Source organism: Xenopus laevis, chromosome 4L, assembly GCF_017654675.1.
Source record: "Xenopus laevis strain J_2021 chromosome 4L, Xenopus_laevis_v10.1, whole genome shotgun sequence".
Taxonomy (NCBI): Eukaryota; Metazoa; Chordata; class Amphibia; order Anura; family Pipidae; genus Xenopus; species Xenopus laevis.
Window position 1 is genome coordinate 11,353,447 of NC_054377.1, and position 24,061 is coordinate 11,377,507.

The following is a 24,061-nucleotide window of genomic DNA, read 5'->3' on the forward strand; positions in this document are numbered from 1 at the left end:
GTTTCAAGGATCATCCAATCAGAAGGCAGTTTGAGTTTTTTTCTGCCGTGGGTCACATTAGCAGCTATCAAACCATAAGGCTCATGGTACATGACATGTTTTGAACTATGCAGTGCCTTCAATGGGAATGGTCAAAATGCCCTTACTCGTCTGTCACTGCTGCCCTAAAACTATCGGAACATTAGCCGAAAACATGTCTAGTTTCACAATTGCACATCTGCAGTTCAAGTATTTTGACCCACACACAAGGAGCAAGATTTGCAATTCAAGAACTCCAAGTAGTGACACAAAGATGGGCGTTTTAGGTAGCGAGTAGGCGGTGGCCATTTAAAATACTGAGTAGAAGGTTGCTTTTTTTTGGGTATAGAGTAGATGGTGTCTGCTTTAGGTATTAAGTAGAAGGAGGGGTTCATTTTAATTACTGGGTAGAAGGTGGGGTTCATTTTAGGTACCGAGTAGAAAAAGACACCCATTTTAAGTGCTAGGTCGAAGGTGGGGGTCACGGTTAGGTACGGAGTATCGATCTACATCCCAATGGTGCCTGTGTCGCCCAATCTAGGGAAGATACATTTTCATTTTAGGTATGGAGTAGAAGGTGGTGGTTATTTAGGGTGCAGCGTAGAAGAAGGACATTTTAGGCAGGTAGAAAAAGGTGTCCATTAAATAAGATGGGTCAAATGGTCTCTACATCAGTGGTTGTCTCAAACTGTTAACACCCACCCTTTTCAGGTCCCCCCTTTGCCTCAAAAGAAGGAAAATATTGGTGGTGTAGCCTTGCAGCCAAGCCAAGAATATTCAGAGCAGCACCCCCCCCCCAAACCTCATGCAAACTGATATTTTAACTGGGCTCTCAGGTGTAGCTAGCAGAGCAAATATGCATTATCCCCTTACCCTAATTGACCCCCTGATCCCTCCAAGGAGGGAGGCAGTCCCGCAGTTTAAGAGCCACTGCTCTCCATCCTAGCTTTGTAGACACAAGACAGATAAAGGCCTGAGATATATACACAGCTTAGCGCAGGGGTCCCCAATGTTTTATACCCGTGAGCCACATTCAAATGTAAAAAGAATTGGAGAGCAACACAATCATGAAAAAAATTCCCAGGGGTGCCAAATAAGGGCACTGATTGGCTGTTTGGTATGTGGACTGACAGCCTACACAAGGATCTGTTTGCCAGTACACTTGTTTTTTACGCAAATAAAACTTGCCTTCAAGCCAGGAATTCAAAAAAAAGCACCACTGAGAGCAATATCCAAAGGGTTGGTGAGCAACATGTTGGTCACGAGCTACTGGTTGGGGATCTCTGGCTTAACGCATCTCACACATATAAAGAAGGCACATATTGATATAGAAACGTGTATATATTTACACATACGGTGCTTTATGTACAGTTTTAAAATATACAAAGATCACCAAACAAAAATGAGCCCCACAAATATATCTGGGAAAATCCTTGCTAGTCTCTGTCTGGCACACAGAGAACAAGGGGGAAGAGTGAAGAATTGTGGGAAGCCAGAGAAGAAAACCTCCCTTGGTGCAAGTTTCCTCCCACCTTTTCCATGACAATATAAATATACTGGGCTCAGCAGATCCTCCCACAATCACAATATGCCTTAGAGAACTATTTAGCAAATTTCTGCTTTTTCTCCTTATTCTTTTTGAGCTTCTTCTGTTTGAATCCCTCCTTTTCGGGCTTCTCCAACTTTCTTTTCATGTCACTAGAAAAGTGAGGAGAGATGAGCATCGGGTTGTATCAGATACAAAGAGCAGGACAAACATTCTGGCATAAGAAGCTAGAAGGGCACTATAACTGCATTTTTCGGTTACATGGGTCTACAAGAGCTGCCAACTGGTGCCCAACACACTGAGCTGGCAGTTTAATGGCTAGCATATGGGATCTTCCTGTCCAATCCAAAAACTGGGCAGATATTCATCTGCAGGTAAGAAAATCATGATCCATGTGCCATGACTTACCTCTTCATGCTGATAACAGACGCATTTTGACCCGTTTTTTTCAGGACTTCATTCCATTCCTCATCATCCCCTCGGATCACATATCTGCAGACAGAGGGCATATTCTTTATTGCATGGCCCGATATCTCCAGCCAATCGTTTCACTAAATATTCTTAAAACTCTGCCTGTTCCTCAGCCTGACTGACCACATAATCTACTTGATACTACATGAAGGTTAAACACATCAGGATATGAGGAACCAATCACAAACAATCAAATATCGGAAAAGTTTGACCCATTCATAAAGGTATGGTCCGTAAGCTTGTACTGGAGCAGTTAGATAAGTAAAGGAACCGTGGACAAAACCATCATTTTACTAGACTATGAGTGCGACTTGCCCTTTCTTTTAAGGCCATGTTGGATATCTGAGCAGGGTTACTCACTCTGAGAGATTTATCCCTTTTAGCTTCTCCACTTCCTGCTTGTGTTTTTCTTGAAACTCCTTGCCTGCTTCTTCCTGGTCAAAAGATGAATTAAAAAGCAAATAAAACCAGGCGCTTAATGAAGAAATGTATCAAAATACTCAGTTCACGGGTATCTCGTCTTACCAGATCCTCCTGAAGAGACTTTAGGGTTGGCTCCATAACCACCTCCTTAGTGGTCACCATCTCTTCTTCCACCGCCCTCTCCTGGATTCTGTTAAACAGCTAAAGAAAGAGGCCAGATCAGGAGATGTCTACAAAGTTAAAGTGATGGCAAAAAGGCGCCAGTGACAGAGAACCTACCTGTACTACTTTCCGAATGATACGGTTGAAGAGTCCCATCAACTGACTGCTGGGTAGCTCAATCTCTTTCTCCAGCTGATCAACACCTTTATGCTGCAAGCCGATGCCCAGGAGCAGAGCCTTGTTGGAGGAAAGAACATGGAGTTAGACCACTCCTATAAACATCTAATACCATACAAAGAACTTGTGCCCTTGGGACACCCAGTGCATTGATAGTCCTGTTATACCATCTAACCCATCTTACTAGCTCTGCCCTCTCCTGTTGACTCCTCTTCTTGGTGAAGGGAGTGGGCATCAACAGATGACAGTAGGCCAAAAAAAAGAAAAAGATCTTAACTATTTGGCCATATATATTATTTAATATGTACAGCCATATTGAACAATATCCAAGTAGTCTGCATGACTGGCCAGATAAACAGCTGGCCCCTGAATGACTGTCCACATGGATAATAGAGAGTACTGACTGATAGAAATAGACCCTTGGCAGCTTGTTAGAGCCAAAGCAGAAATTCTGACAATTCAGGGTAGAGTTTAAAGTGGGTATTGACTTAGAAACCAAAACTACAGGATGGGATTAAAGGGTAGGTAATACATTCAAAAGATCTCTCTTTATGGCTTGTAGGAGGGATGGTCAGTAATAGAACATAAAGGAGCCAACAGATATACGGGCCATATCACAGCAGTGCAACAATCACAAATATATATATAAATATGGTATAGTATATTGACTAACAGACTGAGCCGCGGACAAGCTGAGGCCTCCCAGTTGCTGCAGGAAGTACATCCGAGCCAGAGAAGGGATCAGATCCATAATAAGATGATAATCCACCATGTTACGAGAGTACATCTCCAATCGCTTCAAGTCGTAGGGTGTTAGGGCGCCCTCTAGCTGAGAGCGAGAAATCACTAAATTCCAAGAGAAGAACGTGGTGAGAGGGCAGCAAATGAGAAAAGTAAAACATATATATCTCAGGATTAGGGGAGGATTTGGTGAAGACTCACAGTTTTCAGACTGCTTCTTAATGTTCCTGTTCTGTAGAATGTTCAGGGCCAGCGCTGGTGTAAAAGTACTGAACTGATAGGAGAGGAGAGAGAGGAAACGTTTCTGGAAATCTGCAAAAGATCCAAGAGTGAATTAGGCTTCCAACAGTGGTTCCCCAATCAAAGCATGATAACTTTTATACTTTCTATAAACAGCCACTAGTACTGCTTAAATTGCTCCAATCATATTCTCTCTCAGATGTGAACATACTGAAGTAACCCTCATGGGTAAAGCACTGCGTATCTTGACAGCGCTATATAAATAAATGATGATGATGGGCATGTCATAATTCCTTGCATGTCCCAGCAGCCAACCAGCTTTTACCTTTCCAAAATGCTGTCAGCCAAGGCTCCTGATCAGATTCCTCATCCTCATGTAAAGTTTTCAGCATTACGCAGGAGTGTTCCCCCGTGAGGTCGTTCTACAACACAATAACAAAGAGCTCACAAATCACTTCTACTGTTTCACTGTGCGGTCTTATCTGCCAATACTGATAGCACATTCACATGTTGCCTTAAATCAACCAACCCCCTGGTTCTTCATACCCCTCCCTGGGCCAGTCTACAGAGTGACAAGCTGGGTACATAGGCCTAAGACAAAAGCTATAGCAACACTTACCGGAGTTTGCCGCAAATAAACCGGTACAAACCCAGCACGCTTCCAAAACCTGTCAAGAGAGGACATTTTTTAAAGGGATATTGTAATGTAAGAATAATAGGCAAGAACCACCCAGTATAAGACAGCGCTGAAGAAATTACTTGATTAAACAATACTATTAAAAAGCGATATGGAATAAAGTATATCCTACTATAAATCATACGGATATCAGAAGTCAATGAGGGGTTCTGTGACCATATAAAGGCACAAGGCTGAGTTATACAGGGAACTCTGAGTATCACTCATGTATTATAAGGGATAATGTACCCCCTACTGTAAATGATAAGGAAATTAGAAGTCACTGAGGGGTTGTTCTGTGACCTATAAAGACACAAGGCTGCAGGCTGAGTTATACAGGGAACTCTGAGTATCACTCATGTATTATAAGGGATAATGTACCCCCTACTGTAAATGATAAGGATATTAGAAGTCACTGAGGGGTTGTACTGTGACCATATAAGGCTGCAGGCTGAGTTATACAGGGAGCTTTGAGTATCACTTCTGTATTATAAGGGATAATGTACCCCCTACTGTAAATGAAGTAGCATTTACATCAGTATAAATTTGGGTTGCCACCCGGCCGGTATTTTACCGGCCTAGCCGGTAAAATACCTGCCAAGGCTGGGGCCGGTATTACAAATTTACTGGCAATGTAGCTGCCGGTAAATTTGTAATACGATCACAAGGAGCCCTCGGCCTGCCCCCAATCCCCTGCAACTTACCTTTTCTTTTGCCTCTTCTAGCGTCCGCGGGTCTCCGTTGCATGGCCCAGCCCCTTTTGACGTCACGCCCCACCCCTTTTGACATCATGTCCCGCCCATTTGAGGCCCCGCCCCAGCAGCCGGTAAATTTTTTTATAAAAGGTGGCAACCTTAGTATAAATCCAACAAGATACTCACTTCAGCAGTTTGGGGGTTAACCCATACGATACGCCAAGATAATCAAGCTTCTCTGCTGGCCTCTCGCTGAGTCTCAATAGCAGAGGTGGCAAGTTCTTCCGAGGGGTAAGCGACTCCTCCAGGAGACTCACAGCCTAAGGTCAAACAGAGTTTTGGGTGGAAGGAACTCATAACCATTTCCCAGAGGCTGATACAAATCCTAATAGAAAAATGTAAAAAAATAAAAATGTGCGCCCATACCTCACCGCTGATTGAGGTGATCTCCTGGGGCTTGTTAGCTGCATTCTCCTCCAGGCAGGGGAACTGGCCTTCATAGTACATCTGCACCAGCCGCAGGGCACGACTTCCATATCCCATCTGTGAGAGGGAACAACAGTGTGAGCAAATGGCAATGCTGGGTGAGAAACAAGACTGGGGGGGGAAAGAAAGGATCGAAAAGGACATATTCATATAAAAGTTCAGAGAGAATTACGGATTCCATTTGACACATAATTAAAACAATTCGGTACATGCAGAAAGGTAAAGATAAGGCAGGTACCCAAAAACCATTGCAAAGCAGTAGGAAATATGTTATTGCCCCTAAGGAGCAGTAAAGAGCCATAATACAATATTACCCCCTGGTAGTCTGGATGAACTGCTATCCGCACTACTCTTCCCCCGGACAGACTGCCAAAGTCAGGATCCTGGAACTGTGGACAGAAAATGTGTTATTGATGAGCAGAATAACCCAAAATGCCTTCAAAGAATCCTCAGCTAGTAAGTGGCTTTAGTTGGAACCCACCTGCTCAGAAACAGTCCAGGGAATCAGATCCCCTGATGCCTTCTTCCCACGGGATAGACTGCTCAGGATGGACTGGCGGGAAATCTCTCCCTCGAGGCACACCTAGGATACAAGGAGGAAAGGTGCATAAATAACCTGGGTGCAAGGTAAGAATGACAATACTTTGCACACAACAATATGATTTACAGGACAGGACTGCTGAACCACCCAGAGAGTTATAGTTCAATCAAAGCTAGAGCACAGAATGTGCAGTTTATCTCCATCTGTACCGAGAGATGAAATCTTGTAGTACAAGCTCAGATTCCACATTGTTTTGATTATGACATTGCTTTGCTTGTTGGAAAACGAATCAAGACAATGTACCTGGACCACGGCCAGGACCTCTGGCAGAGAATTCTGAGTTGGTGGAACCGGGGGAAGGAGGCAGAAGAGATGGTGTGCCGGAGCATCAGACATCATCTGGAGGTCGTTGGGTGAATTCTTCAAGGTTACATTGGGAGGAAAAACAACATTATAACAAAGATATGACAACACAAAACAAAGGACTAATGAAACGTTAATAAGAAAAGGCATCCTTGATCCTTTCCATTTTCTCTTTCAGAGTATGGGGGTCAGGCATACAGAGCAATTCAAGGCTGATCGTAAAACAGAAATACGTGCCACTCACCTTATAATGAGAAGCCACATACAGAGCCACGAGTCTCTGTAGAAAAGATTCGGAAGCCTTGTGATAGCAGAATAGTGTGTCCCGGTTAATGTAATATCTGCAGCCAAGTGTTAAGAATATCCCATTGCATATGATAACCAAGCCCCAAGCTGCGGCAGGCTGTCTCAGCCGGTTAGGGGGTGAATGCCTATTTACTCTCCTAGATACCCTCGATAGAGTCCTGAGTGGGTTGTGTACCCGCAAAAACCTGCAGGTTGTGGGTAGAAGTTGCGGGTATAGATGCGGGTCGGTGGTTCTGCGGGTCGGGCCGCGGGTCTTCTCAATAGCGAGTTTTACCCCTTTTTTTCTGATCACGTCTATTTCCGATGAGGTCACTTACGGTTTACAATGACAGCACTACCTGATTCTTAATGGTCAGCGGGTCCGGGTTGCAGATAAGGTACTTACGGGTCGGGTAGCGGGTCCAATCGAGTAAGAATGCGGGTTGCAGTTTGTGGGTACGGGTTGGGTACTGGTTCCAAAAAAATTGACCCACACAGGTCTCTAACCCCCAACACCAAACATGAAGGCTAATTAGGGTGAAAACCTATTTGCCGTCTTATATATTATTGGCTTATAGTACTTATGTTTCCCTATGTCTGCAAATCTTGTTGTACCCTAATATGGCTTTGATTAAAGGTTGGGAGAACCAAACCCTCCCAATAAGAAAAGCTCCTACCTATTTACCCTAGATAGTCCCCCACCCTGCTTCCCTCCCACATACACCATTACCCCTGAAAGTGTCCTGAATAGAAGACTGAAGACTCGAAATATGGAGCCTATTAGCTCCGCTGCGCTTACTCTGCACCGATATGTGAGCAATGTATCCGGGACACTTTTAGGGGTAATGAACTATGGGGGGGGGGGAAGCAGCAGGGAGGGGGACTAGGGTAGTAGGTAGGGGCTTTTCTTATTGGGGGGTGTTTAGTTCTCCTTTAAGGGGGGCGAAATGAAGTTCCTGATTTTTATATTGCATATAAGCGCAGCATAAGGATACAGCTCACAGGTCTCAGGGAGGGGGCAGCCAGAGATGATTCGGCTGATGTTCATACAATCCAAACACAGCATGTCATTCAGCCATTTCTCTACGTGATCTCCGGGTGCATAACGGATCGATTCCTGGAGGGTCACTTCGTGCAATGTCCGGGCTGAGAGCAGAAAAAATAAGTAGGAGGCGTCACTATGAATTACACAGTAAAGGAACATGGCTCCCTAAATCTTATACATCTTGTTATACAGCTGCTCTATATCTAAAATACTAACCGTCTGTAGCTGGGAGAAGGGAGGAATTTGTTTATACAGAGGGTTTTCAGTGGACTGGAGATTTGTTTTGACTCTGCACACAAAAACAGGAAGCAAAATGTGCCAATATTTTAAATTTGCAGATTTTGCCCCATTTTAAAGGAAAACTATACATATTTCCTGAGGCCAAATGTATGTTCAGAGAAGTCCAATTCATTGCGCTAATTTTGAATAAGGGGGGGGATACAGTCCCTTTAAACTTAGAATTGAAGCACAAGGGCTGTGCATGAGCACCATCTGTTGGTTGGAGAAGAGCATTGCAACTGCCTTTACGAGTACTGCCTACCTGTAATAAGTTACTGCAGGATTTTAACTGTATGAACACAGCTAATGTTAATAAACTGTCACTACTTATGTAAATAATAGCAAGTGGCAGTATTGACCGGAGACAAACCTATTCTCAGAGCTCAGGCGTCTGATATAATATGTACCTGATACTAATTTATTACTAGCTGTGGATTTGTTCTCAGCTGTCAGGGTGACCTGGCTGTCAGCACTTTGCTGTCGGAGCTGCTGGATCAGTTTCAGAGACAGGGAACGACCAGTTCCTTCATACCTAGAACAGAAAAACCGTCACACACATTAGCCTCTCTTTGCATTTAAAGTGGACCTGTCACCTACACATAATAATGTATTATATAAAAGTCCATAGCAAATTAAACATGAAACAACATTTTTTTTTCATTCAAAACATCCATATCTGTTATAATGGGTGCTTAAATTTCTGAGCTGTCAATCAAATTTCTGCCACACCTCTATGCCTTAGGCATATTGGTAGGGCATTCAGGGTCGGACTGGGGCCCACCAGGACTGCAGTCCAGGGCCCCCCTACAGGCCCCCATCCCCTACTGTGTGCTGTGCGCCACCTCCTTGGTGTGCATGCGCACACGGCGCCCCCGGTGCATACGCAAACAAGGTGCCCCAGCGGCGCTCATGCGCACAAGGCGCCCCAACGGCGCGCATGCGCACACTACGCTGTGTGTCACGAAGATCCTTTTGCTTAAAAAAAAAAAAAAAAAAAAAAGGAGCAACAGGAGAGGGGGTCTGGCCCGGCGGGGGCCGATGTGGGTCGGGGCCCACTGGGTTTTTTCCCGGTATCCCGCCGGGCCATTCCGACAATGAGGGCATTCAATTACTTTCACTTTACATTCCGCACTTCCTTAATGCAGGGCCGCTCCTGCCATGGGCAAGATGAGAACCTTGCATCAGGCGGCAGTGAGCAGCCAGTTACAAAGGGCGGCAAAAAGTCGCCTCTTGTAACTTTAAGAGTCAAATTTCCAGGTTTTAACCTGGAAATTCAGCTCCGCTAGTGCAGAGAGCGCAATTGCTGCCCCTTTTGACCCGCGCTGACGCTGATTTTTAAGCACTAATTTTTCAGGCGGCAGCAGCCCCTACATGACACTGCACTTCTCACATTGCCCCTTCCCTCTTCAGGTTTTATTATCATCTAGGGCACTGCACATAAGTTCCCTATTCTGGTGTATACACAAGATTTTGGAGTGATACACAATTTATCTTAATAACAGTGTCCATAACATGGCTCCTGTCTGCTTGTTGTAATTGTGTAATTCCAGGACTGAAGGAAAAATTTAAACAATAAATATAGTGTAAGTAAAGTTTATTTTACTCAATTAACATGACAGAAAATAATTTGGAATTATTTCTTTACATGACTGGTCCCCTTTAAGGGGTTGTTCACCTGTCAAACACTTTGTGTGATTTTTTTCAGATTTTTCACCAGAAATAAAGATTTTTTTCCATTACTTTTCATCTTTTATATTTTACAGGCTTTACAAAATCTAAGTTTAATGTCCCTGTCTCTGGTGTTTGAGTCTGGCAGCTCAGTAATTCAGGTGCAGACTCTGGACTGTTACAATTTTGCAACATTAAGTTGATCCATTTCTCAACAGCATCTCTGGAGTATTAGCAACGATTGTATCAATTCTAACAGCTGTCTGTAATGATGATTCTGCTCAGCAGGGACAAAGATAAGAAATGTATGAACTAAATGTATCCATTTAAAACAGTTTACAGGGTCGGCGACCCCCCTCCCAGAGCTGCTTCAGAAGGTGAAAAATGACACTTCAGACTTTAATATTAGAAAAACGGTCACACATTGAAAATAGAAAGTCATTGGAAAAAGTCGTTATTTCTGGCGATATATCTGAAAACAACTAGTTTTTGAAGGTGAACCACCCCTGTAAATTGACCAAATGTTACAGACCCAGCAAATGAAGGCTGCACACTCCTATATTAACATATGAAAGGCCATATTTTATGTTCTCCAGTAAAAAGCAAACATACTAGTTTAGATCAGTCCAATACTGCCAGGAGCATGGGCAGAATGCCATTTGTTCCAGTAAGTTTCTCTTCCCTCTCCCTTAATTCCCAGTCACTGCTCTCTCACCCATTGATAGTGGAAGCCATGAACACCAGGTAGGGTCCCATGAGTTTCTTCACCAGTGGAAGAGGAATAGCGGCCGCCTCGTCGATCACCACCAGCTCTGCCTGCCCCAGTTTAACTGCATCCGCAGGGTGTATGTACTGCGTTTGGGAAACAACAGACATGTTAAATATCCACCTGGTCCCCATAAATCCCCTTTCTAATGGCATATCTTATAGGGGCCATGCCTGTAATGCTATGAATAGTAACTGCCAGTAAACACCACCAGCCATTTAGACAGTTGAAAGTCCTTAATTTTTCGAGGGAGAAATAATTGGGTACAGATATGGAGATCCGTTATCCAGAGAGCCTTTATCCAGAAAGCTCCGAATTATGGTAAGGCTGTCTCCAATAGACTTATTTTATCCAAATAATCCACATTTTTTAAAACGATTTCCCTTTTCTCTGTAATAATAAAACAGTAGCTTGTACTTGATCCCAACTAAGATAAAATTAATCCTTATCCGAAACAAGTAGTAGACTTAAGGTATGAAGATCAAAATGGAAAGATCCATTAAACGGAAGACCCCAGGTCCTGAGCATCCTGGATAACAGGTCCCACGCCTGTATTTAGCGTAATTACTTCTTAAAGAATCTCTTCATGTGAGCACCCTTCAATTTGGCATTAGAACGTCCTTTATTGAGATAGTACTGTTATGTAGCTGGGTAGAAATATCATTCCACTTACCTGAATAGTCTGCCTGTGCTCCTTGAACACATTCACTCGAACCACGGCTTTCTCAAATTCTGGGTTCAAAGACTGGATAATCTCATAATCCATGTGCTCCTACAACAGTTTAACAATATGTCAAAACGTTACATTTAGGAGGGAACAAAAGGGCAACCCGTCCGTTTAACGCTTTCACTACCAGATGATTTTCTGCAGTGCCAAGCAAATTTGACAGAAATATTACAGAAATAAAGAAATATCGAGGTAACAGTCACCCTGTTATAGTTCCAGGGGTATCCAAGGTAGCAAAAATGCCCTCACCCCCAAATGCCACCTTAACTGTTCTTCAGGCTACCCAACCCTTTGGACCCCTAGGTGGTGTAGTCAGATAATTTGGCAAACAAAGGCCTATGAAGTGAACTACTTACTTACCTGGTACTGCAGTGCATCAAACCCTTTGAAGATGAACTCAAACAGAGTGTGCAGGTTATCAGGGCTTGGAGAAGTTATAAAAATATTTGAATACCTAGACAGGAAGAAAAGAAGAAGCAATTTACCATCTGTAACAAATCACAACAAGGACAGCCAATCAGGCAAAGAAAAGAAATGTAACACCAGAACCCACATATAAAAGAGAACTGTTCATACAGAAGCATTTCTATTGCAGGTGCTTTACACATTGCAATAGAGCCTTAGAAAATGTCATTCAGCGTAAAGACAGTGATTACTTTTTTTCAAGCTGATTATCTATATGAATGTGAAATTCTATATTGTTATCAAGAGGATACACATTTTCACCAAAAGGATTTGATCAGGAAACAGCCTATGTGCATCCATTTAGACTGTTTTGCTGGCAAATTTTAGTAATGACTCAAGGTGGCCAATTTCACTTACATGGGCTAGCACACCTTTGTGTTTAATATGGATATATCTTATGTTGGCATGTAGCTGGAGACAACCCTATGTTGCACATCCATATTTCCTATATACAGATACACAACATAGTTTTCCGAGATACAATGGTAGTCAAATGTTATACACAATCATGATGTCATTTTCTGGCAGCATGGCGACTGACAGCCTTACCCAAATGCCACAGCTCCTGCAATTGCCAGACCTAGAGCAGCAGACTTTCCTCGACCACGAGCTGCTGTCAGGGTCACTGTGCTCCGAAGGGTCTTCTCAGACACAGCCTCTATGAACTTCAACACTGCCTTTGCCTAAAACAAGGATGAAGATGGTTGTCCCAAGGAGAAGATGTCACATTGCCCCACTTCCACATTAACAAGGTTAAAGATATCAAATATTGTCATATCTGCTATCGTTTCAATAATATCTTGCTTAGCATATGTGTTTACAACCAATCACACCCACGCTGGGTTTCCAGGAAAGAGTCGGTCAAGCAAATAAGAATTCACCTTTCACCCTGAGCCCTAACATCCACTGATTTGAAACTCCAATGGGGGCCAGACCTACATCTTGGGAACCCCTGATTTAAATGTGGAACGGACACATACTGTAGTGTAAAAAGTCCCTCTAGCCCATTGATAAATTCAGTACAGGGAATGGTGCAAAAAGCTCTAAAAATAAATATAAAAATATCCATTCCTGACATTGTCACATAAAAAACTACAATATTTGTGGGTTGCTAGGGGAAACCTGCCCATGATATTATATTTATATTTTGATAGCAAAGTCTGTAGAAGAAGCTTAATACCTGATCCAGAGTTTTACAGTTGTCTACCAGAACTCCCACAGGCTGCGTGTCCTGAAGACTAAGTTTTACATCCTGTAGCTCTTGTTCTTCGGGGGACAAACTGTCGTCCTGGGAAAGGGAGGATACACAGGGTTAATAGGAACAATACCGGGTCATCTACTCTCAAATACAATGGAAAACACTGAACTGGGTCACATGCTTATCCCACTCTAGGACTGTGTTCCAACCGAGCAATGCCAGTGTGAATTCAGAACGACAACCACCCACATACCTGAGTTTTGGGAGGGATAGGCTTTATGTTGGCAATGTGGCTGGAGATTGGCAAAATGTTTAGCTGATCATCGATCACCATGCAGGTCTTGCAGGAGGCCAAGGAGAGAATGAACCTAAGAGCAAAATTACACACAAGCATTACCTAATTTGCTTTGAACACCACCCCAATGGGCAGGATTTCTATACAGAGACAAGCTATAAATCAGACTTAATATTCATTACCTCTCATTGAATCTCACAACTACATCCTGATGGGCCTCAGTCCTGTAGCGAGAGTGAACGTCCTACAATACAAAACACAATTATGCAAAAGACTAAGATCTACATAAAACAAAGTATTTGACACTGCTTAGAGAAAATGTGTATATAAAATATTTGGGGGGTGCACCCTGCACAGAGCAGAGATAGCAGGCAGGCATACTTACAGCCTGCTCCACAAAGTCCCTGGCCAGAAACCCTGGTCGCGCCCAGGAGACAAGTTGCAATCTGGAAGGCATTTCTACAATTTGGAGGTTGAGTTGGCCCTGGTGCTGCTTGCTCCCGTGTTGGGGGTTAACTATTTGGCTACAGGGATTCCTGCTAAACATATTGACCCGGGTGTCCATGCTAATCTCTGATTGAAGGGGTTCGTTTCATATTGGTGCAGTGCACAATGGAAACCGCTTAGCATGCACCCTCAATTACTGAATATTTTACTTTTCACAATGCCTCACATCCTGTATTCTTACCATGGTCATGGTGTAAAGCTGCTTGAGTGAGCTCATGGTGCGCAGAAGAAGAACCACAATTCCTCCTCCTTCGACAGTCTCTACAGTACGAGCCAGTAAATTGGGAGTCAAAGCCTCAAAATCCTGAAGGGAAAGAAAGAGCACCCTGGTTTAACTATGGGACAAAAATGTAAACTAAAAGCAAGAAACGGGAATGCATGTATAATATGGGCAACTGCCCAACAGATTGTAATGAACATAAAGCAATATATCTGTAGAATGTGATCTCAGGGATGGAACAATTCAACCACATCTTAAACAAATCTGGAGGAACGCAGGAGTAAATGTATTGGTGCAGAGAGCTAACCTGGAGAACACACATGCCGAACGTGTTGCCAAGGATTTTATGGGTCTCGTTGTAGTAACAATACCGAATGTTAGTGGCAGCAACGAAAAGCTCAAAGGGATCATCCTCCTTGATGTTTAGGGAGCCGCTTTTTATCCTCTTCTGCAGCTTTCTCATTTTTTTCTTCCGGTGACTGGAAGACACATTAAAAGCCAGTAAGAAACAACAGGCAACAAATTCTACTCTGGATGAATTAATTAGGGATGCACCGAATTCACTATTTTGGTATTCGGCCGAACCCCCGAATCCTTTGTGAAAGATTCGGCTGAATAGAGAACCAAATCCGAATCCTAATTTGTGTATGTAAATTAGAGGTGGGAGGGGAAGAAGAAAACTGCGTGCGCGGCTAAAAATCTTTTTACTTCCTTGTTTTGTGATGAAAAGTCACGTGATTTTAAGGATTCAGATTCGGCTCGGCCAGGAAAAAGGATTCGGTAGAATCCATCTGAAAAAAAAAAACAAATCCTGGATTCAATGCATCCCTAGTATTAATTGATTCTATGTTAAAAAAGATAATCCCACCTGCTAAAGCCTAACTCTTTCTTATAGCACCACAGGACTGAAGGACGGGCTCTGACGGTGGCTTTTGATAGCATATGGTGAAGAATGACAACCTAAAGGGGGAAAAAAAAAACATTCATAAAATTTTAACATTTACACTGGATGAGCTGAGAAACCCTAGTTTATTTTCAGAATATATGAATATATAATGCATGCTCTTACCTGATCCTTCCCATGATCCCCCACAACCACAAAAAAGCTCCTGTGCTTCTGAGCCACCCCATTCTCAATCAGGACACGGATGCGGTTATCGATCTTCTTGCGTTGCATCTTTATTTGATTCTGGAGAAACACAGATATTACAAAGCTCAGGCATTCAATATATGTATCATTTGCAACATAAATAAAACACATGAGGGGAATACACCCTTCCAATGCAGACACTTGTGAATATATGGCATGATGTTCTCTTCTCTCTTATAAAATGTACTGCCCCATATTTCTTGGTACTAATCGGCCACGCAGGGTGCACAACTTACTTTTTTGCAGGTTCCACTCTATATAAAACAATGGCTGCTAAAACTATGACTTTCAACTGTTTGTGTTTGCCACAGCTCCAATTATTGGACTTATGAAAAAAGTATGAAACAGGAACGGCACCCTTACGAATAATCCATAGACACGTAGCCATTTATTTGCAGAAAGGCTTGTGCTGGAGATGGATTGTTTCAGGACCAGTTTAAACCCAATGGACAAGGACCCTATTCACAGCCCCATATGATTTTCCTCCTGGACCCAATCAGTATGAAATGTTTTGGCCACTGGGCCCACAACATGACCATGCACACTAAAGCAGATTAGATGCAAATTCCAAGCCGGTACTGATAAATATACTTTTTTTCCCTGTATCTTCAATGGCAGTGGGCACCAATAGGTTAATCCCCTGCTATGTGACAGAAAATGGTATAGCAATCAGTTAATTGGGCTCCATGCACTACAAATGCATCCCCATTCCCCGTCATGCATGTTCACCCCCAAGCAGGGTCTACTGAAGCTCCAAGGGTATTATTACCTATGTGTTCCTTGGAAGGGTCCGACCTGGAGCATGGCCATCTGTTGCCTCTCATTTCAATAAGATGCAAAGCCTTTGAGCACATGTGCATTAAAGGGGTTGTTCACCTTCAACAACTAGTTGTTTTCAGATAGATCACCAGAAAGAACGACTTTTCTAATTACTGTATATTGTCTATGTGTGACGCTTTTTCTAATATTGAAGTGTAAAGTGTAATTTTTCACCTTCAAAAGCAGCTCTGGGAGGAGGGGGGTCGCTGACCCTGTAAACTGTTCTAAATTGATACATTTAGTGGATACATTTCTTATCTTTGTCCCTGCTGAGCAGAATCCCTGGGTTTCATTACAGGCAGCTGTTAGAATTGATACAATAGTTGCTAATACTCCAGAGATGCTGCTGAGAAATCTATCAACTCAATGTTGCAAAATTGTAACAGTTTAGAGTCTGCACCTGAATTACTGAGCTGCCAGACTCAAACACCAGAGACAGAAACATATTTTACTGTTTTTCCAAAATCTAAATTTAAAATCGAATAAATAATAGAAAGTAATTGGAAAAAATGTCTATTTCTTGGGAACAATCTGAAAACAGATTGTTCCCAAGGGGTGGTTCACCTTGAAATTAACTTTTAGTATGTAATGACTAATTCTAAGCAACTTTTCATTTTTTTTGAGTTTTTGAATTATTTGCCTATTTCTTCTGACTCTTTCCAGCTTTCAAACGGGGGCCACTGACCCCATCTAAAAAACAAATGCTCTGAAAGACTACAACTGTATTGTTATTGCTAATTTTTTATTTCTCATCTTTCTATTCCGGCCTCTCCTATTCATATTCCAGTCTCTTATTCAAATCAGTGCATGGTTGCTGGGGCAATGTGGACCCTAGCAACCAGATTGCAGAACTTGCAAAATGACAAGCTGCTGAATAAAAAGCTAAATAACTCAAAAACCACAAATAATAAAAAATGAAAACCACTTGCAAATTGTCTTAGAATATTCCTCTCTACATAATACTAAAAGTTAATGTAAAAATGTAAGTCAATGTTTGCATCCAAGAGTATGAGGGCTCTGTTCCTACATTAGAATGAAAGCACTGTTGACACCAAATGGACACCTATGTGTCTCTTTGTTCCCTCAGAGTGATTTTGTTCCTTTGTTTCCCGTGGTAGTGAGAACTGGAAGAAGGTGGTTAAGTGGGAGGCAAAAACATTTAAATTTCCCTTTCGAACCACTGTTTTGCAGTTGAAGTTACAGCGGGAACATTGGCAGTATTGGTAAATGAGGGCACAGCAGCAGGTCTGGACTGGGATTCAAAATAGGCCCTGGTATTTCAAGTACACAGAGGCCCAAAGAGCCCCACAACTGCCACCTAAAATAAAGACTGTCTAGGGCAGCGCTGTGCAAAATATGTTGGCACTCTAAAATACATGTTAATAATAATACAGTAGCCCACTGGCATTTGAAAGAATCCACAGATCCGGGGATGCACAGATGTAATAATGCATCTCTGACCACAGTTCTGATTGCTAGATTCTTAGCCATAAAGCAGTACAGAAATGCTGTGCTGTGATCAACAATGATGGAGTTCATCAGGGCCGGACTGGCAATCTGTGAGTTCTGGCAAATGCCAGAGGGGCTGCTATAAGGTGCCATAGAAAGTCAGTATTTAAAAATGATTTATTTCAATGTTTTCGCTCCTCTACTAGGGCCATCTTCAGGATGTCATCATGAAGACGGCCCTAGTAGAGGAGCCGAAATGTTGAAATAAACCACTTTAATTGTTCCCACTTACAAAGTTCCTGGAGTGCGGTTATTGGATATTTAGGTAGCCTGGGTGCCATAAGCTTGAACAAATGTATGCAGGCACAACAGAGGCTCGCGCTCACAGGACTTATGAATGGAAAAAGATGTGTTTATTATTTGACAAAAAACAACTGACGTTTCGGGCTAGCTCCCCAGCATTTCTCAAAGTGTTAAAACAAATGACTGCAACCTTTAAATAAACACCAGTGGCGGGAAAGGCACTAAAGTGACGTCACTACCCATCCCTGATAAAAAAAATGTATACAAAAAATAAAATTAAAATAAAAAAAGATGTGCAAACCAAAACTAAAGATATAAAGACATAGTGGTAAATAAACATATAGATACAAGTCAGTGCAGGAAGGATGTATCAAAATAATCAATTGTAACAAAAATGACAAGTAAAGCATAAAGTACAATGTTACAAAGTCGCATGTATCTACACACTCGGAACATAGTCATACACTTCACTACATGCCGGAACATGATAAACTGATCCAGTTCTTAAATATCCACACTCAGGTAAAACAATCCCCATCAAGCATCAAATAACGTGTTCAAATACCCATATTAAAATATATAATTGCCCGCCCATGTGGTCTCATGTATCTAGGGAAGGCACAAAAAAGTGGGTAATGTCACACCTGGAGATTCGGGGAGATTTAGTCGCCCAGCAACTAATCGGCTTTGTTTTCCGAAGTTGCCCAAAGTTTCCTCGTGAGGCAACTTTGGGCGACTTCGGAAAACAAAGCACCGCGAGTGCCATGCCGCAGGCGTTTTTTCATTGCAGCAGGCAGAAGCAGTTCGGGGAGATTAGTCGCCCCAAAGAAGAGGCGATTAGTCGACGAGCGACTAAATCTCTCCGAATCTCCAGGTGTGACATTACCTTAAGGGAGCGGATGGGTAATCACCGCTCATCACTACGAGCAGCATTTGATACAGGCAGAAGTGACATTGCGCTGTATAAACATTATCTTGAAAAAGGACATGGTCCATCGACTTTCCGATTTCTGGGTATTGACATGGTAACCAAACCTGGAGGTGATTGGTCAAAACTGTTGCTACAAAAGGAAACTTTTTGGATGCAGACTTTGAATACTGTTTCCCCTAAGGGTCTTAATAAATATTGTTCTTTTGTATCATTCTTAAATAGCCATTAATGGAGTATTTTTAATGTTTGATACATATTTATTATTATTACCTTGTCTGCTATATTGTAACTTATATCGTAATTTATAATGTTCTTAAATTATATATGTTTCACTTTTTAGTTCTAATTTGGGACAATAGAGCATGCTGGGAAAGCTATGCCTGATCTTTTGGAGTGTGTGTGTGTGTTTTGGTACCATTCAAATAAAAAAGAAGAAACCAGCTCAGAGACAGAGAGCCAAAAATGCAGTGCCAGTGGAGAGTTCTTTCTAGGAACTCAACCACAAAGCTGGAGTTTTCAAAGTGACATGAGAGGGATCTGCTGCTTTACTGGGGACCCCCCCATAAAATGATCTGCACATGTAATGGCTATTAAAAATTAGGGTTGCACCGAATCCAGGATTCGGTCTTTTTCAGCAGGATTCAGCAGCTGAACCCTTCTGGCCGATCGAACCCAAATTTGTATATGGGGAGGGAAACTGTGCGACTTTTTGGCACAAATCAAGGAAGTAAAAATGTTTTCCCCTTCCCACCCCCAATTGGCATATGCAAATTAGGTTTTGAATCGGTTGGGGATTCAGTCGAATCTTTCACAAAGGATTCGGCCGAATCCAAAATAGTGGATTCGGTGCATCCCGATTATAAAGGAGCACTTGATTATCTCTTTCTGTTCTCTGGTTCTGACTCTCTAAACTTTCATTAATCAGCCGGCTTCTGCTACATTTGTTCAGGAGTCAAAGCCAGCAGTGCAGGCAGACAGACAAACATCCAGACAGATACTGCTTTCAACAGCAACTACTCATACAAATATTTTTTTTTTTTTGGTGGTGTCGCCCTTTAAAGAGGATGTTCACCTTTGAGTTAACTTTTAGTAGGATGTAGAGAGGGACATTCTGAGACAATTAGCAATTGTTTTTTATTATTTGTGGTTTTTAGCTTTTTATTCAGCACCTCTCTAGCTTTTTATTCAGCACCTCTCCAGTTTGCTATTTCAGTCACCTGGTTTCTATGATCCAAATTCTCCTAGCAACCATGCATTGATTTATATAAGAGACTGGAATATGAATAGGAGAAGCCTGAATAGCTTTGGAGAGCATTTGCTTTTTAGATGGGGTCAGTGACCCCCATTTGAAAGCTGGAAACGAGTCAGAAGAAAAAGGCAAACCATTAAAAAACTAAAAAAGATAAATAATGAAGACCAATTGAAACGTTGCCTAGAATTGGCCATTCTATACCATATTCAAAGTTAACTTAAAGGTAAACCACCCCTTTAGGTGCAGAAACACGCACATTGCTCATAGGACTAGATTTTACGAATAACAAGTATGAAAGGAAAGTTATCAGGATAGGATTTCCTTATATCCCTGCAGCCATCACCCTTATAAAGCTCTTCCACACAGAGATACAGTCAGAGCCACAAACATACCCCAGAAACCCCAGAAAATAGGCAGCGGAAACTCACATGGAACTTGCAGCATGGACACACACACACTGGGCGAGAAAGGACCACCGGGTGCCGTTGCAGCGCCTGACACAAAATCCAGGGGCTGCCCCTGCAAACGCCTGATGGATACGGAAGGTCCTTCTTTGGGGACGTAGCGTAAGTGACGTCTACGACGCGGTTTTCTCTGATGACGCTTTGCATATACAAGCAGTACTGTTTTGCGCCTAAATACACTGTGAAGTGATTCCAAAAAAGTTGTTTCACTGTGTCGTATTTTGCCTGTGCCCTTGTTATCGGGATACTGTAATAATTACATAAGCCATAATTACATAATTCGTGTAGATATATAATATAGGATAACACATTTGTCCCAACCTCCATATATTAAAAAGATGTAAAATGTAGGCCATGCCCCTGTGTTAAACATACTCTGTTATGGAATCCCAGTAATACCTCCCAACATTTTGGAAGTAAAAAGAGGGACAAAATTTTTTTTCCCGCACGTAGCGCAGCAATTTTTGGTCACACCCCTTTATGTGGCCACACCCCCTAATTACCATGTTTGTTTTACAAAATTTGGCAGGTTATGAAAGTTTGAAAATATTTCTCCTCATCTAAACTGTGTTTTTGTGTCTCAAATTTGTTACAAAGTATCTTATTTGCACCTGTTAGCTGTTCTGGGCTCTCTGCTAAAAGCCAATTAAGTGAGAAACTTTGTTTCTTTTTCTGGCTGTTCAGTGCAGAGAAAAGAGGGACTTTCCAGTACAAATGAGGGACTGCGGGTTGAGCTGTCAAAAGAGGGACTGTCCCTCCGAAAAAGGGACAGTTGGGAGGTATGTAATCATCATCTTAAGGGCAGTCTGTTCATAAGGCTTATCCCTCTGAAATTGGTTCTCTATTGAGCAAATTTTGATTTTTAGGGTCATCTAGGGTTGCCACCTTTTCTTGAAAATAATACTGGCCTTCCTATATATTTATCTTTTTTTCCCTATTAATAACATTGGGATCAGCCATCATTTATACCAGCCAGGCCAGTAAAATACCGGTCTGGCGGCAACTATGGTTTCCACCAGGACTGGACTGAGACTCAAAATAGGCCATGGCATTTTAGGTACATAGAGGCAGAAGTAGCCCACACAGAGGCCCAAACAGTTCCTCACCAGCCCAATAAATAGTAATTGTCTGTGGCAACTTACAGCAGCCCCTCTGGCATTTGCCAGAACCTACAGATTGCCAGTCCGGGCCTGGTTGCCACCTGGCCGGTAAAAATAACGATTGATTCCAATGTTATTAATAGAGAAAATGTGGCAACCCTAGGGTCATCTTGGCCACATCCCTGTTAGACCCTCACGGATGTTGGCTAGGGTTGCCTCCTTTTCTGGAAAAAAATACCGGCCTTCCTATATATTTATCTTTTTTCCCTATTAATAACATTGGGATCTACCATCTATTTTACCGGCCAGGCTGGTAAAATACCGGCCAGGTGACAACCCTAGTTGCCACCTTTTCCGGAAAAAAATACCGGCCTTCATATATATTCATCATCTTTCCCTATTAATAACATTGGGATCAACCATGATTTTTAGCGGCCAGGCCAATAAAATACCGGCCAGGTGACATACCCCTGTATATGAGGTAATTTCAGGAAGATTTAGGCCTCTTTTGTTTTGTGCAATAGAATAAATTTAGGTGTGAATATGACAGTAGTGATGTGCAGACTGGCCCGATGAGTCAGTCGGGTTCCGGCCGACTTCGCACCCCCATTTGTGGGCGGGTCTGAGTCAAGCTCTTCTTCCTGCTCTCCCCGCCTGCCACCTTACACTGCCAGCTTACGACTTCCGGATTTATTGCTGTGCGCCTGTTCGCCTCACCTCGCCACTATTATGACGTAATCGGCAGGTAGGGTTGCCACCTGGCCGGTATTTTACCAGCCTGGCCGGTAAAAATGATGCTTGGTGCCAATGTTTTGCAATTGGTATTTATTTTTTTATTATTTGTGGTCTTTGAGTTTTTTTATTCAGCATCTCTCCAGTTTGCAATTTCTGCCATCTGGTTGCTAGGGTCCAAATTACTTTTGCAACCAGGCACTGATTTGAAGGCTAGTATCCAGAAAGCTTTGACTTTCGGAAAGGCCGTCTCCCATAGACTCCATGTTATCCAAATAATTCAGATTTTTAAAAAAGATTTCCTTTTTTCTGTGTAATAATAAAACAGTAGGTTGTACTTGATCCCAACTAAGATATAATTAATAATTATTAGATGCAAAACTAGGGTTGGGTTTATTTAATGTTTAAATGCATTTCTAGTAGACTTAAGACAAAATCCAAATTACAGAAAGATCCATTATCCGGAAATCCCTGCTCCCAGCTCTGTAACTCTTACTGCATATTTGCCTGATCTGGCCTTTAAGTCACAAATCTGCTCCTTTTTTCACCACAGCTCTGCCCCTCCTGTTTTTACCCCCTCCCTTGTATTATTGCCTAGTACTTTTTCCCTCCTGGAAGGAATTGCCCCAGACAAAAGGTGGCAAGCCTATTATATTTCAATGAACTTCCTGTATTCAGTTAACTGACAGTTGCTGACTCAGTTGAGCCAAAAGCCTGGTATTAGCCGTCCATCAATTCCTTTTTTGAGTTTAGAGCCCCTTTCAAATCTGAACAGGATTTCAGTTCTCCTAGTTTGATTTTTGGAACAAAAACGAAATACAGGTAGTTCATATTGAGTCCAGGCAGTCACTTGAAGTCCAGTATAAGCAGAGATGAAACCTGGGCTTATTTGCATAGACCACCTTGGAAACCTCCCCCTGGGCAAGTGAACCTTAACTGTCCACCCCACCCAAAGTTTCACAGTTGGGACCAAAACCCCACCAGTTCTGCATCAGTGATATGCCCTAAGCTTTATAAAGCCCACCCCTCCTGCCTTTTGGTTCTAGGGTTGCCACTTGGCTGGTATTTTACCTGCCTGGCCGATAAAAATGATGGTTGATCCCAATGTTATTAATAGGGAAAAAAGATATATAGGAAGGCCGTTTTTTTTTTCCAGAAAAGGTGGCAACCCTATGTGGTGCTACAGATGGATGTGTTACTACAGATGGATGTGTTACAGATAGACCAGAACTAGGGCTAGGCAGGTAGAAGAGATTGCACCGGTGCACCCTAGATACATGTTGCTTCTCACTTCCCCTAGTTCCAGCCCTGGCTCCACTTACTACATTACATAAACTATGGATCCTGTCACCTAGTTGCATCTGATGGCAAATGGAGAATGGAGAATCCAAGCTCTCCACTTATCCTGTGGGTGGTTGAAAGGTGGTTTATGTAAATTGCATGATTTCATCCAATGTTGCCTTTGCCTTAACAGTTGTTGCTTGAATGTGAATCCCTTAGCAAGAACTCATGTCAGTAGCCTGGAACGTGGTTGGTATCATCTGACAAGAGCTGTCCCAAGCGATTTACATTCAAGTCTATGGATTGTTGCTTTGGAGCTTTGGCGCTTACAGTGCCCAAAGTTTCCATTCTCCTTAAAGTAAACATCCAACCAAAGTTACGGGAACACTCATTTTTAATATACAAATATCCCTCTGTAAAGGAGAACGGAAGCTTCAAGTTGTAGTGGTTGGGCAGCTGTACTGTTCCACAATGGGGTTTTGCTTAAAAAATGCCCAATGGTTCCTTGCAATTCACTTTTAGGCCCATGACACGTTGGCTTCTTTGCCATATACCTTGGCCTTCAGTCAGGCTCTCAGGGTTTCAA

The 24,061-nt window shown here is 42.4% G+C and overlaps 1 protein-coding gene across 1 annotated transcript; it reads right to left on the reverse strand.

Moving 5' to 3' along the window:
* Positions 1–1,358: 1,358 nt before the first annotated feature.
* Positions 1,359–20,484, reverse strand: nat10.L (N-acetyltransferase 10 (GCN5-related) L homeolog). The gene is made up of 29 exons (XM_018257376.2): positions 20,327–20,484; positions 15,064–15,183; positions 14,863–14,954; positions 14,302–14,473; positions 13,956–14,078; positions 13,450–13,511; positions 13,226–13,340; positions 12,955–13,062; positions 12,324–12,457; positions 11,670–11,763; positions 11,256–11,354; positions 10,532–10,668; positions 8,556–8,680; positions 7,820–7,970; positions 6,784–6,880; positions 6,480–6,596; positions 6,117–6,218; positions 5,950–6,024; positions 5,576–5,692; positions 5,336–5,469; positions 4,398–4,446; positions 4,104–4,200; positions 3,740–3,850; positions 3,471–3,643; positions 2,738–2,857; positions 2,561–2,659; positions 2,396–2,469; positions 1,973–2,056; positions 1,359–1,716 (listed from the first exon to the last, which is right to left on the reverse strand). The coding sequence occupies exons 2-29, from the start codon at positions 15,169–15,171 to the stop codon at positions 1,620–1,622; spliced, it is 3,066 nt and encodes a 1,021-aa protein (XP_018112865.1). The 5' UTR covers positions 15,172–15,183; positions 20,327–20,484; the 3' UTR covers positions 1,359–1,619.
* Positions 20,485–24,061: the final 3,577 nt, after the last annotated feature.